Here is a 15,582-nt window from a genome sequence, read left to right on the forward strand (position 1 = left end):
TCCCCCACCTTGCTACATTATATTTGAGATTATATAGGGAGTTAGTCCTTTAACTTCTTTCTCTGCCAGCATCTACTGTTCTATGTTCCTCTTTCCCTATGTTTGGTAAGGGACAGAATTCAAGGCTCCCAGTCTCCCCAGTTCAGAGGTGGTTATAAGACATACATATACCCCACCTCAAACTCCAGCTTTAAGGAGGGAGGTCTTATTCTAATACAAGTTAGAATACAGATGTAAACCAGTAAAGAAAGCTAAACTACAAATACTAAATGCAGAGGAAGCCAGAAATTGTCTCAAAATAGCAAAGGCATTGATGGTGTTTTCTCTGGCTTCATTCTAATATAAATGAGGTTAGCACTCTTTCATCTGCTCTAGAGAGTGCCTAGGGGCTTCTAAGTGCTTAGCATCAGCCCACCTCTAACTATCTGAGCTGTGTTTGCATGACTGTGGGTCATGCAGTGATGGGGTCTTTCCTTCTGAGAGGCTGCTGCCTTTTGCTTCCCTAAGTATATGACAACTGGTCATGCCTTCTATTTAAAGGCAACCTAAACTTACATTTTGCAGCTGTCTTTGTACTGCTGGAATCTGCATCAGAATCACATTCAGTAAATAAGAAAATTGTTGTTCTTGGTACTTCCCAAGTATTCTCCTTTAGGCTTTGGGTCATCCAGTGCCAACCAAAGCATTCTCTGCTTTTTCCCTTCTTTTGGCAGGGGAACAGGTGGTGGTGTTTGGTTACATGAATAAGTTATTTATTGGTGATTTCTGAGATTTTGATACACCCATCACCTGAACGGTATACACTGTACCCAATTTGTAGTCTTTTATCACTCACCCCCCACCACCCTTTCCCCTGAGTTCCCCAACATCATTCTTATGCCTTCGTAGCCTAATAGCTTAGCTCCTACTTATGAGTGAGAACATAAGTAGGAGCAATAACCAAATGATGTTTCGTTTTCCATTCCTGAGTTACTTGACTTAAAATAATGGTCTTTAATTCCATCCAGGTTGCTGCAAATGCCATTATTTTGTTTCTTTCTGTGGCTGTGTAGTATTCATATATATATATGCCACATTTTCTTTATCTACTCATTGATTGATAGGCATTTGGGCTAGTTCCGTATTTTTGCAATTGCAAAGTGTGCTGCTATAAACATGTGGGTGAAAGTATCTTTTTCATGTAATGATTTCTTTTCTTCTGGGTAAATACCTAGTAGTAAGATTGCTGGATCAAATGGTAGATCTACTTTGAGTTCTTTAAGGAATCTCCACATTGTTTTCCATAGTTATACTAGTTTACATTCCCACCAGCAGGGTAAAAGTGTTCCCTTTTCACCACGCCCATACTAACATCTATTATTTTTTTGGTGTTTTGATTATGGCCATTCTTGCAGGAGTAAGGTGGTATTGCACTGTGGTTTTGATTTGCATTTCCCTGATCATTAGTGACGTTCAGCATTTTTTCATATGTTTGTTAGCCATTTGTATACCTTCTTTTGAGAATTGTCATTCATGTCCTTACCCCACTTTTTGATGGGATTGTTTGTTCTTTTCTTCCTGATTTGTTTGAGTTCCTTATCAATCCCGGATATTAGTCCTTTGTCAGATGCATAGTTAGTGAAGATTTTCTCCCACTCTGTGGGTTATGTGTTTACTGATTATTTATTTTGCTGTGTAGAAGCTCTTTAGTTTAATTAGGTCCCATCTATTTATCTTTGTTTTTGTTGCATTTGCTTTTGGGTTCTCGGTCATGAAGTCTTTGCCTATGCCAATGTCTAGAAGGGATTTTCCAATGTAAATCTTCTAGAATCTTTATGGTTTCAGGTCTTAGGTTTAAGTCTTTGATCCATCTTGAGTTGATTTTTGTATAAGGTGAGAGATAAGAATCCAACTTCATTCTTCTCCATGTGGCTTGCCAATTATTCTACCACCATTTGTTGAACAGGGTGTTCTTTTCAGACTTTATGTTTTTGTTTGCTTTGTCGACTATCAGTTGGTGGTAAGTATTTGGGTTTATTTCTGGGTTCTCTATTGTGTTCCTTTGGTTTCTGTGCCTATTTTTATACCAGTATCATGCTGTATTGGTGACTATGGCCTTATAATATAGGGTATTTGGTAATCTGATGCCTCCAGATTTGTTCTTTTTGCTTAGTCTTGCTTTAGCTATGCAGGGTCTTTTTTTGGTTCCATATGAATTCTAAGATTTTTTTTCTAATTCAGTGACGAATTATGGTGGTATTTTTATGGGAATTTCATTGAATTTGAAGATTGACTTTGGGAGTATGGTCATTTTCACAATATTGATTCTACCCATCCATGAGCATGGGATGTATTTCCATTTGTTTGTGTCATCTGTGATTTTTTTCAGCAGCGTTTTGTAGTTTTCCTTATAGAGGTCTTTCACCTCCTTGGGTAGGTATATTCATAAGCATTTCTTTCTGTTCTTTTTTTTTTTTTTTTTTTTTTTTTACAGCTGTTGTAAAAGAGGTTGAGTCTTTATTTGATTTTCAGCATGGTCACTGTTGGTATATAGCAATGCTACTGATTTGTGTACATTGATTTTGTATCCTGAAACTTTACTGAATTCATTTATCAGTTCTAGGAGCTTTTTGGATGAATCTTTAGAGTTTTCTAGATATATGATCATGTCATCAGTCAACAGAGATAGTTTGACTTCCTTTTTACTGATTTGTATGCCCTTTATTTCTTTCTCTTGTCTGATTGCTCTGGCTAGGACTTTCAGTACTATGTTGAATAGAAGTGCTGAGAGTGGGCATCCTTGTCTTCTTCCAGTTCTCAGGGAGAATGCTTTCAACTTTTCCCCATTCAGAATGATGTTGGCGGTGGGTTTGTTGTAGATGGCTTTTATTACCTTAAGGTATGTCGTTTCCATGCCAATTTTGCAGAGGGTTTTAATCATAAAAGGATGCTGGATTTTGTCAAATTATTTTTCAGTGTCTATTGAGATGATCATGTGATTTTTGTTTTTAATTCTGTTTATGTGGTGTATTGTGTTTATTGACTTGCATATGTTAAACCATCCCTGCATCCCTCATATGAAACCCGCTTGATCATGGTGGATTATCTTTATGATATGCTGTTGGATTCAGTTAGCTAGTATTTTGTTCAGGGTTTTTGCATCTATGTTCATCAGGGATATTGGTCTGTAGTTTTCTTTTTCTCTTATATCCTTTCCTGGTTTTGATATTAGGGTAATACTGGCTTCATAGAATGATTGAAAGGAGGATTCCCTCTTTCTCTATCTTTTAGAATAGTGTCAGTAAGATTGGTACCAATTCTTCTTTGAATGTTTGATAGAATTTAGCTGTGAATCTGTCTGGTCCTGGACTTCTTTTGTTGGCAATTTTCGTATTACTGTTCCTTTTTTTTTTTTTAACAGTGTCTTGCTCTGTTCCCCAGGCTGGAGTGCAGTGGCGCAATTTTGGCTCACTGTACCCTCTGCCTCCCAGGTTCAAGCAATTCTTCTACCTCAGCCTCCTGAGAGCTGGGATTACAGGTGCCTACCACCACACCCAGGTAAATTTTGTATTTTTTAGTGTTGGCCAGGCTGGTCTTGAACTCCTGAGGTCAAATGATCTGCCCGTCTTGGCCTGCCAAAGCACTGGCATTACAGGCGTGAGCCACCACACCTGGCCTATTTCAATCTCCCTGCTTGCTATTGTTCTGTTAAGAGTTTCTGTTTCTTCTAGGAGTTTAATCTAGGAGGGTTTACTCTAGGAGGGTTGTATATTTCCAGGAATTCATCCATCTTTTGTAGGTTTTCTACTTTGTGCATGTAAAGGTGATCATACTAGCTTTGGATGATCTTTTGTATTTCAGTAGTATCAGTTGGAATATCTCCTGTTTCATTTCTAATTGAGCTTATTTGGATCTTCTTTCTTCTTGGTTAATCTTGCTAATGGTCTATTGATTTCATTCACTTTTTCAAATAACTAGCTTTTTGTTTCATTATCTGTTGAATTTTTTTTGTTTCAATTTCATTTAGTTCTGCTCTGATCTTTGTAGTTTCTTTTTTTTTTTTTTTATGGGTTTGGGTTTGGTTTGTTCTTGTTTCTCTTGAACAAGGGTTCCTTGAAGTATGATCTTAGGTTGGCTATTTGAGCTCTTTCAGACTTTTTGATGTAGACATTCAGTGCTATGAACTTTCCTCTTAGTACTGTTTTTGCTGTATCCCAGAGGTTTTGATAGGTTGTGTCACTAATATTGTTCAGTTCAAAGAATTTTTTAATTTCCATCTTGATTTCATTGTTGACCCAACCATCATTCAGGAGCAGGTTATTTAATTTCCATGTATTTGCATGGTTTTGAGAATTCCTTTTGGAGTTGATTTCCAATTTTATCCCACTGTGGTCTGAGAGAGTACTTGCTATAATTTCAGTTTTCTTAAATATGTTGAGACTTGTTTTGTAGCCTATCATATGTTCTTTCTTGTGTAATGTTCCATGTGCTGATGAATAGAATATATATTTGCAGTTCTTGCATAGACTGTAAATATGTTAGCTCCATTTGTTCTAGGGTATCATTTAAGTCCATTGTTTATTGGTTAACTTTCTGTCTTGATAACCTGTCTAGTGCTGTCAGTGGAGTATTGAAGTCCCACACTATTACTGTGTTGCTGTCTATCTCATTTCTTAGGTCTAGTGGTAATTGTTTTATAAATTTGGGAGCTCCAGTGTTAGGTGCATATATATTTAGGATTGTGATATTTTCCTGTTGGGCTAGTCCTTTCATCATTATATAATGTCCCTCTTTGCCTTTTTTAACTGTTGTTGCTTTAACGTCTATTTTATCTGATATAATAGCTGCCCCTGCTTGCTTTTGGTGTCCATTTGCATGGAATATCTTTGTCTGCCCCTTTACCTTAAGTTTATGTGAGTCCTTATGTGTCAGGTGAATCTCTTGAAGACAGCAGTTACGTGGTTGGTGAATTCTTATCCATTCTGCCATTCTGTATCTGCTAAGTGGAGCATTTAGGCCATTTATATTCAACGTTAGTATTGAGAAGTGAGGTACTATTATATTCGTCATGCTAGTTGTTGCCTGAATACTTATTTTTTCATTGTGTTATGGTTTTATAGGTCCTGTGAGATGTATACTTCAAGGAGGTTCTATATTGGTATATTTTGAGGATTTCTTTCAAGATTTAGAGCTCCTTTTAATGCTGGCTTGGTAGTGGTGAATTCTTTCAGCATTTGTCTGAAAAAGACTGTATCTTTCCTTCGTTTATGAAGCTTAGTTTCACTAGATACAAAATTCTTAGCTGATAATTATTTCATTTAAGGAGGCTAAAGACAGGATACCAATCCCTTTTAGCTTGTAGAATTTCTGCTGAGAAATCTGCTGTTAATCTGATGGGTTTTTTTTTATAGGTTACCTGATGCTTTTGCCTCACAGCTCTTAAGATTCTTTCCTTTATCTTGACTTTAGATCACCGGACGACTATGTGCCTAGCCAGTGATCTTTTTATGATTATTTCCCAGGTGTTCTTTGAGCTTCTTGTATTTGGACGTCTAGATCTCTAGCAAGGACAGGGAAGTTTTCCTCAGTTATTCCCTCAAATATGTTTTCCAAACATTTAGATTTCTTCCTCAGGAACACTAATATTCTTAGGTTTGGTTGCTTAACATAATCCCAAACTTCTTGGAGGCTTTGTTCATTTTTTTAAATTATTTTTTGTCTTTGTCAGAGTGGGTTAATTTGAAAACCTTGTTTTCAAGCTCTGAAGTTCTTTCTTCTGCTTGTCCAATTCTATTACTGAGGCTTTCCAGTGTATTTTTGAATTTCTCTAAGTGTGTCCTTCATTTCCAGAAGTTGTGATTGTTTTTTTATTTATGCTATTTCTCTGGAGATTTTCCCATCCATGTCCTGTATCTTTTTTTTTTTTTTTATTTCTTAAAGTTGATATTCACCTTTCTCTGGTGCCTCCTTTAGTAGGTTAATAATTGACCTTCTGAATTCTTTTTCTGGCAATTCAGAGATTTCTTCTCGTTTTAGATCCATTGCTGGTAAGCTAATGTGATCTTTTGGGGCTGATGAAGAACCTTCTTTTGTCATATTACCAGAATTGTTTTTCTGGTTCCTTCTCTTTTGGGTAGACTATGTCAGATGGAAGATCTGGGGCTCAAGGGCTGTTGCTCAGACTCTTTTGTCCCATGAGGTGCTCCCCTGATGTGGTGCTCTCCCACTTCCCCTAGCGATGGATTCTCTTGGCCCTCCTGGTGTGTTCCTACAATAGTTCTTGGAGCAAAAGTTCATGATGTATGTCTCTACTGCTGTGTCGGTCCGAGTGGGAGCTGCAAGTTAGTCCTGCCTCCCATCTGCCATTTTCCCCTGCTTTGTCTCTTCTTTAAGTCTTTTTGGATTTGATCCATACAAATCAATGTTCTGCTCAGGCTTATTTTGTTCTGTTCTATTTAGTTTGCCTGAAACATATTTCACTAGTAGGCCCAGTTATAAAGTCTGGTTCTACCCTTCAGTGAGATTCACCTTCTTCACTAACATCAGTTCCTTTTAATATCCCCAAAAATAATTATATTTGGGCCTATTTACAGGATCTGAGAGCATCTTCTTTTTCAGGCTGAGAGTCAGCTTTTGTCTTTGGTTCACTTGTGGGATAGAAGTGGCTACTTTTACACCTGTATTCTTTGGGGAAAAAAAAGATCCTCTGTACCTCTTTCTTGGCAGTATGACTGACTCTGTCTATAATGCTTTACTTGATGAACTCCACCTTTCTCCTCCTCAGAACTTTATTGTTTATATTTTTCCAAGAAGTAGAATGAAGAATCTTGTTAAAAGAAAAAAATGCTGCAAACAGGACAAGAGTGTACATTGAGGAACATTATTATAACATTCCTAGCTAGGATCACCATCTCTACTCTCCCTCCAAATAAATGCCTTTAAGCCTATGCTTCTCACACTTAATCACAATGACACACTCCTGGTGGCAAGGGGAGGGAGAATGCATGCAACTTGGGAGTCAATGTGTAGCAGGAAGTAAGAAGAATCAAACCAGCTGCTGGCCAAGGTGGCCCTATCATTTACTGATATCATTTAATTAACTTACCCTTCTGACCCAAGTTCAACAGGATGTAACTTACCACACTTCTTCCTTACTCCTCAAAGATTTCTACAAACTTCTAGGGGCTTACATGCACACCTGAGAAGGCTCTGTGGGTTGCCTGGGCTAAGGAAAGTCCATATTACCTATTTTTATTTTTCCTTATGGTATTTATATATTAATGTACTTAATAATTTATTAATGTTTCTGAATATAACTAACAAAATTAAAATCCAGCTATCCATAGAAGTCAATATAATTGTGAAGTCTTTTTACTTATACTAAAGGTTGCAAAACAGCAGTACCCATTGCCTAATTTTTATGACTTTCATTTAAATTAGTGGCTTTATACTGGGGTAATTTTTCCTCCCACGTGATATTTGGCAATGCCTGGATACATTTTTGGTTACCACAACAAGGAAAGGAGTGTGACCAGCATCTAATGAGTAGAGACCAGAGATGGTGTTAAACACCCTACAGTGCACAAGACAACCCTACAACAGAGAATCGCCCAGTCCCAAATGCCAATAGTGCTAAAATCAACCCTTTTTAAAATTTTGAAATAAGTCATTTTTCTCATATTCTTCACTAGTAATTCTCTAACTTCATTTTGTGATGTTTTCCATAGCTAATAACAACTACCTGTGTGGTCTGCATTTGTGGTTCACATTATTTTTAATGGATAGCACTTGATTGAGAAATTTCATCCTGCTCTGTTGTTGTTGTTGTTTTGTTTTTTGGTTTTGTTTTGTTTTGCTTTTGAGACAGAGTCTGGCCCTGTCACCCAGGCTGGAGTGCAGTGGCGCAATCTCGGCTCACTGCAAGCTCCGCCTCCCAGGTTCACGCCATTCTCCTGCCTCAGCCTCCCTAGTAGCTGGGACTACAGGCACCTGCCACCACACCTGGCTATTTTTTGTATTTTTAGTAGAGATGGGGTTTCACCGTGTTAGCCAGGATGGTCTCGATCTCCTGACCTCATGATCTGCCCTCCTTAGCCTCCCAAAGTGCTGGGATTACAGGCGTGAGTCACCACGCCTGGCCAGTTAATAACAACTTTTAATGTGACTGATATCTATACTGATTTCTATGAGGAAGTTTACCAAATTTTTGTTTTTACAAATATTTGTTCATTTAAAAAATGATTTAGTTATCCTTGGATCTAGGACCATTATTAAATTTGAACTAAGAATCTCCATTTTATATTTTACAAAAGAATCACGTGTATTAAAAATCAAACCAAATTATTCTGGACCATGTTTTATGAAAAACAAAATCTGTTGTAGAACTGATGAAACGATTTTGAAAAGAAATTTGGTTCAAAAACTTTAAGATGTCTAAAAGATTTCTACTCTCAGGAAAACACTATTTTTTATCCATTTAGGAAAAAATCCTGAATATATTGCATTAATTTAGCTTTTCCTCTGTTTCATTTCCAAATATTACTCACGTTTCATTCTTTTCTTTAGGATAAATCTAAATGAAAATACAGCAATTATTTATATATGATAGTTGATTTGAAGGTTTAGAATCACCGCTCCTCTCAAACCATTAGGCAAACCTCTAACTAAACAGATGGGCTTTAAACACATTTTACAAAATTTATATTTTACCAAATGGGAATAACTGGAGGTAACTGATACTATAACCAATATATGTATTTGGAAAGAAGTTTCTCTTCCCTTTTCACAAAACTGTCACGACAGAGTGTTCCACATCATACACATAAATGCAAAAAGACAACCATTTCCATCTGAATTACTGTCATTTCTTATATGTAAAATTCTCTTTGTTTATAGCACACTTTAATGCCAGATGCATCTCAATTTTCACATGAATCACATCTCATTTGTCTTTCCACAACCTTGAAATGTGTCAGTATACTTCTTAATTTCGTTGCATATATTTATCCATTATGTTACACTGTACATGTTTTTTAAATGTGCAGTATTTTTCATGGGAAGTTAATGACAAAAATAGATGGCTCTGCATTTTTCTAATATCTATGACAGAAAAGTTAACCTTTTTTTGTTTGCTTGTTAATGTATCATTAAGGTGCTAGAGCAACATTGTCCAGTAGTAATATAATGTAAGCCACAAATATAATTTAAATTTTCCTACTAGCCGAATTAAAAGAAGTCAAGAAAAATGAGTGAAACTAACATATCATAGCAATATATTTTATTCAATCCACTATATATCCAAAATATTATCATTCTAAAATGTAATCAACATATAAAAAGTTACTGAGTTTTTTACTTTTTTTCATACTAAGTCTTCAAAATCTGGTGTGTATTTTATGCTTCCAACATCTCTCATATTACATGCTAAGTATTCATCTGAAGTACCTGATCTGTATTTAGATCCCATACAATTTTACAGTTTAAAAAGTTGATTTACATACTTAAGTTGTTCCAAACAAACTTGAAAATGTTCCATTACTGAGTCAAGTACCAAAGAATCATTTTCCTCAATATTTGCACCCACATTCACAAACAATTGATTTGATTTTCATGCAGAAGCATACTAATTTTAAAACTACATCTCAGTTAAATCAATTCACTAATTCTTGTGTTAATTCGGTATTAACCTTGAATTCAAGGTCAAAAAACAATTTTAGATTTATCAATATCAAGAAAGCCTTCAAATTTTTCTTCTACTTTTGCAAGGAATTTACATGCTGTCATTTATAAGTAAAATACTTTGTATATTCATTGACATGTCAAATCATTATTACTGATTTGTATTATGAAAAGTTTGAATTTTAACATATATGCTTGTACCTGTGTAGTTAGGTCATGAATAAGCTTTTTTCCTCTCAATGATGTCTCCAAATTTCACTCTTACAGATATTATTTTCTAATAACAGTAAACAAATATATTGTATTATTACCATATTTTACAGATATTCTGCTAACCCTAGCTTGTGGCAACACTATATATATATTTTTTTTAATTAATTAATTAATTTTTTTTTTTTTAATTTTTATTTTATTTTTTTTTGAGACGGAGTCTCGCTCTGTCGCCCAGGCTGGAGTGCAGTGGCCAGATCTCAGCTCACTGCAAGTTCCGCCTCCCGGGTTTACGCTATTCTCCTGCCTCAGCCTCCCGAGTAGCTGGGACTACAGGCGCCCGCCACCTCGCCTGGCTAGTTTTTTTTTGTGTGTATTTTTTTTAGTAGAGACGGCGTTTCACCTTGTTAGCCAGGATGGTCTCCATCTCCTGACCCCGTGATCCGCCCGTCTCGGCCTCCCAAAGTGCTGGGATTACAGGCTTAAGCCACGGCGCTTGGCCGCAACACTATATTTATAGGCCTAAGGTTAGAACTTTTTGTGGACTCCCCTTCCCCGAGTGAAAGCAGATGCACTTTTCTACATACAGCTTCATATTTGATGGCTCCCTAGTGGCAAATTTGCAAACCAGGGAGCCCACGTAATGCCTTCCTCAACTGGGCAAAGTTATGGGCGACATTCACATTAACTCAGTTTGTGTTTCTGATTGGTAATCTATTGTTTTGCATTTCTTTTATTATTGAAATGTTTAATCTTGTCTGAAAAATCTCCACTGTTCAAAACGGAGGCTTTATCCAAACAAGTCTTTATCCAAACAAGTCTATTAAATCACCAATTTGAATCTTTTTATATTTATTTCCAAGTGGTCAGGAAGTTCTGGGGCTAAAGTAATGCTACTAGGCCCCTCACTGAACACAGGCCTCCTGGAAAACAGCATATATTTAAGGCTTGGTAAAAATAAATTATCTGGGAACTCATTATATCCTATACCTTCTATACAATTATTCTTCTAGGCTTTGTGAACTTCTGGATAAGAATTAATAAATAAGAAAGCATATGTCCACATAAGAGCTTATACATTACTTTTCGTACGTAACAGCATTATTTGTAATAGCCGAAAAGTAGAAACAACCCAAATGTCCATCAACTGATGAATAGATAAACAAAATGTGGTATATCCACATAATGGAACATTATTCAGCCATAAGCAGGAATCAGCCGCTGATATATGCTACAACATGGATGAACCTTGAAAGCATTATGCTACATTAAAGAAGCCAGTCACAAAAGGCCACATAGTGTATGATACCATTTGTATGAAACATCTAGAATAGGCAATTCCATAGAGATAGAACATAGATTAGTGGTTGCCAGGAGCTGGAGGAAGGGGAAAATGGGGAGTGACTGTTAATGAGTATGAGGTTTCCTTTGGGGATGATGAAAATGCTCTAGAACAAAGTAGTGGTGATGTTCAGCTTTGTGACTAAATTAAAAAGTGCTGGATTGTACACTTTAAATGGGCATATTTATGGTATGTGGATTATATTTTGATGAATATTATTAATAATTCAATAATGATTATTTTTCAATGAATATTAACTATATATATTAAGAATTATTTAACAAATGATTTTTTTAAATATAGTATTTTCTATAGCCTTTACTAGCAGAGAAGTCCCTTGCCCTTAGAACCTCCCATCCTGTCTTTATCAATACATTAGAGGTCTATTTAACTTATTTTGGGTGGAAGGAATTATTTTTTCATCCTGAGTGTACTAACTGGACTAGGAGTCAAAAGACCTGGACTTTCCTGTTCCAAAATCTGGTAGTTATGAGTTACGTAACTTTGGATCAAGTCTGGCGTTCAGTTTCCTCATCTGTAAAAATGGCAATGGATTTGATGACATAAGTCAGGCACTTTTTAAAAAACATTAACTTCCTTGTATAATTGTGTGGAAGTGACCTGATGATATTGAAAGGCTCTTCCATACCTCTGTCCTAGAGAACAGCCAAGTACTGCTGCAGAAAATCCCTCAGCAGGCCATGGTCCCCAACCTCAAATGGGCACTCAACACTGCCCAACAATCCAGCTTTTTTCTCCAAGTAGCTAATTATTTCGTGGCCATTGTAAGTCATTTAAACTCTTCACCACTCTCAAAAATCACTCCTATACCCTGCACTTCTCCTTCTACTGTTAGTACATGATGTTACTTTTTACTTCACAGAGAAAATAGAAGCCAAGAGATAGCCAGCTCTTAATATCCCCTTAGCTAAATGCATAAACTTGTTTGCATTCCATCTTCCTTCCTTCCTGTTACAGAGAGGAGGGCCTTACTTTTGCTTTAGGTAATTCTCCCAGTGTGCTTTGAGGCTCATCCTTTCCACCTTCTTAGGAACCTGACACCACTCATTTTACCTCTACTCTCTTCTAATAGATCTTTCCCAACAACTGCTAACCTAGTTCAAGCTTCTTTTATTAACAAAATGAAACATTGAACCCAGAGGATTGCTGGTATTTCCAGTTACTGACTAAAGTATAGCTGCCATTGGGCAAAGGTTGAATCACAGTTTATAATTCATTTTGTTAGCCAGCTTTGCCATTAGGTTATTCTTGATTATTATCTTTTTACAATTTGAAAGTATTTGTATTAATTAAAATTTTATGCATTGTACTTTATTCATACTTTTATGTTACATTCTTTCAAATTCACACTCATTGTGATATTTGTGTGATGATTTGATTATTCTTTGTCTTTGCCACTAGATTGTAAGCTCACTGAGAACAGGTTCTGTGTCTGTATCCCCAGAGCACATAATAAAAACTCAGTAAATATTTGTTAGAAAAAATGAATGAAGGAGGCCGGGCACAGTGGCTCATGCCTGTAATCCCAGCACTTTGGGAGGCCAAGGCCGGTGAATCACGAGGTCAGGAGTTCGAGACCAGCCTGACCAACATGATGAAACCCCATTTCTACTAAAATACAAAAATTAGCCAGGCATGGTGGCAGGAGCCTGTAATCCCAGCTACTCAGGAGGTTGAGGCAGGAGAATTGGTTGAACCTGGGAGGCAGTTGCAGTAAGCCAAGATCGCACCACTGCACTCCAGCCAGGGCAACAGAGTAAGACTCCGTCTCAAAAAAAAGAAAAGAAAAAATGAAGGAATGGAATTCTATGAGACAGAATAAGCAAAGGAGTAAGTATCAGTTTGTTTAAAATTAGGCTGGTTTATAGATGTTAAATATTTTTAAATGCATTGTACATTATGATAACCAAAAATGAGCATTGAAATATTTTGATGTTTTTATTTAGGCCATGGAAGCAGGTCTCTCAGAGGTAAAAAGTGAGTTACAGTCACGTGATGATCTCTTGAGAATTATAGAAATGGAACGATTGCAATTACACAGAGAATTATTAAAAATAGGAGAGTGCCAGAATGCTCAAGGAAATAAAAAAAGGTATAATCTTTATATTTGACAATCTGATAGAACTGTTCAAAACATGATGTTTGAATGTTTTTAAGAGTTTTATATTTGAAATGAGAATAAAAAGTCTATTTTATATTAACATGTTTAATTAGTGGGTAATATTAAATATTAAAAATAAAATTTATGGTTATTTTATCTTCAAAATTAACATCTTTACTTACCTAGAAAATTATATCATGTTCTGATTTATGGATATTTCTGTCACTCTGAGTCAGACGTGGTGGCTCCCAGCACTTTGAAGGCCGAGGTGGGAGGACCACTTGAGCCCAGGATTTCAAGACAAGTCTAGGCAACATAGTGAGACCCTGGCTCTTCAAAAAAATTTTTAAATTACCTGGGCACGGGGGCACACACCTGTAGTCCCATCTGCTTGGGAGGCTAAGCTGGGAGGGTCGCTTGAGCCTGGGAGGTCAAGGGTGTAGTGAGCTGTGATCGTGCCACTGTACTCCAGCCTGGGCAACAGAGTGAGATCCTATCTCAAAAAAAAAAAAAAAAAGATACTATACAAAAATAGTATAGAACTGGTATTCAATTATGTATATACTCAGAGAAATAAGATTTATTCCATATTTTTAAATGCCTTTGTTTTGATTGCCTATACCTGATGTCAACCTTTTCACTTGTACATATTGTATTTATTTTGGCCACCACACTTGCCATCTTGTCAGTTCCATTGAGGGTTCTTCTTAAAACAGATTTTTTTCCTCGTTTAAAATCAGACAGATACTGTATATTCCATAAACACAAAGGAAATCAGACAGATATTATATATTCCATAAACACAAAAGAAATGGGACTGCTGAGGATTGTTAAATGTTTATGCTTGTGAATAGACAGTTTGTCTGCTTTAGTAGTTCACTAATGCTCTTATTCTTGTAGAACTTGAATCTTTCTCAAAATCAGAAAGCTAATGCCAGATCAATGATAGGATTCTAAAAAGTGAATAGCCAAATGGTGAGGGATGCTTTATTGAAAGATTGTTATATTGTTTTAAAGGCAATAATTATTTCTTCAAAGTTGTGAGACAGTCACAGTTGTGAGACCTGCTAGCATTTCTTTGAGGTCTGTGCTTAATAACAAATGGCAAGTTAAGATCCCTAAAATGACCTATTTGTGTGTCTCACCAAGGATAGTGACAGAATGCCTATTAGCCAATATGCATTGTCAAATGCTCTGCATACAAGATGTATATTATCATCACTGATTACTAATCAATCTGTTAGATATTTATTACATGTAGTGCTGTTCCAGTATGGTGAGTAATGTCTTCATATGAAGAAAATATATTCCTAAAAACATAAGACATTTCACAGAAGAGCACACCAGTCAACCCATGTCTAGCTCTGGCTTTGTGAAGAGCATTGTAGGTACTTCTTATGCTGCTCTTAAGACCCACGCTGAATTCCAAACAGTGCTAGCTGCCCTTCAATACACTATTTAATCTAAAATCTTGCACTTATTTATATATTTGGCCAGTAAAAACTTTTTTGTTCTGACTGTTTACCATCCTCTATTTAACTTGGCATTTATTTTGGTCTCTAAACTACATCTTTCTTATCCTAGAATTCAGTTCTAGAATTCTGAGATTTGATGAAAAGGTGTAAGTTTAACTTTTCACAGCTTCCACTGTATTTTAGAATTCTCAGCCTTCATCTTTTCCACTAAGAGTCTAACTTTTTTAGTTTGTTCTCATATGAATGCTGTTCTATCAGCTTTATTGTTTTGGTTTATTTTATTTAGACTGTTGCTTCTTTGTAGTTGTATCAAACTGAAGCACCCCAGACTACTGATAATAGATGCATAGTAGTTTTATAAAAGTAGCATGGTAATGTTCTTATTCGTTTTCAGAAACTTTCTAAATAATGCTAAGATTTTGTTAGCTTTTTCCATTTTTTTTTAGTTGTAGAAGCACCCTGGGTTGATATGTTCTGAGAGTTATTAAACTAATTTCATACTCTTGTTCTACATGACAAATAATAGTTCCCTTATATATGTGCATTAGCATTTTATATTATCATGATTACAGTTTTCTTCTATGCACTCATCCACATTGGAGTTTGACATTTGTTTCATTCAATTACTGAACTTTGCAAGATCACCATGAGGATTTTAGCATTCAATTCAGCATTCTACTTCCTGAAATTGCTTAGGAAGAATTGAAAAATAGGGAATTTTTTCACTCATTTCAAATTATAGGAAATAATGAAAACTTAAGACTGATCCTGAAATA

The 15,582-nt window shown here is 36.0% G+C and overlaps 1 protein-coding gene and 1 long non-coding RNA gene across 4 annotated transcripts in view; one reads left to right on the forward strand and one right to left on the reverse strand.

Moving 5' to 3' along the window:
• The window catches only part of LOC103248232 (uncharacterized), a 144,346-nt gene that overhangs the window by 61,300 nt on the left and 67,464 nt on the right, over window positions 1-15,582 (reverse strand). The gene's annotated exons all lie outside the window — the stretch shown is intronic.
• Window positions 1-15,582, forward strand: part of DEUP1 (deuterosome assembly protein 1) — a 107,472-nt gene that overhangs the window by 45,300 nt on the left and 46,590 nt on the right. For all 3 annotated transcript variants that reach the window (XM_073020275.1, XM_008020507.3, XM_073020276.1), the window contains one exon: window positions 13,177-13,322. In XM_073020275.1, the coding sequence (XP_072876376.1) occupies window positions 13,177-13,322 (146 nt within the window). The remainder of the gene's footprint in view (window positions 1-13,176; window positions 13,323-15,582) is intronic.

This window comes from Chlorocebus sabaeus, chromosome 1 (assembly GCF_047675955.1).
Source record: "Chlorocebus sabaeus isolate Y175 chromosome 1, mChlSab1.0.hap1, whole genome shotgun sequence".
NCBI lineage: Eukaryota > Metazoa > Chordata > Mammalia > Primates > Cercopithecidae > Chlorocebus > Chlorocebus sabaeus.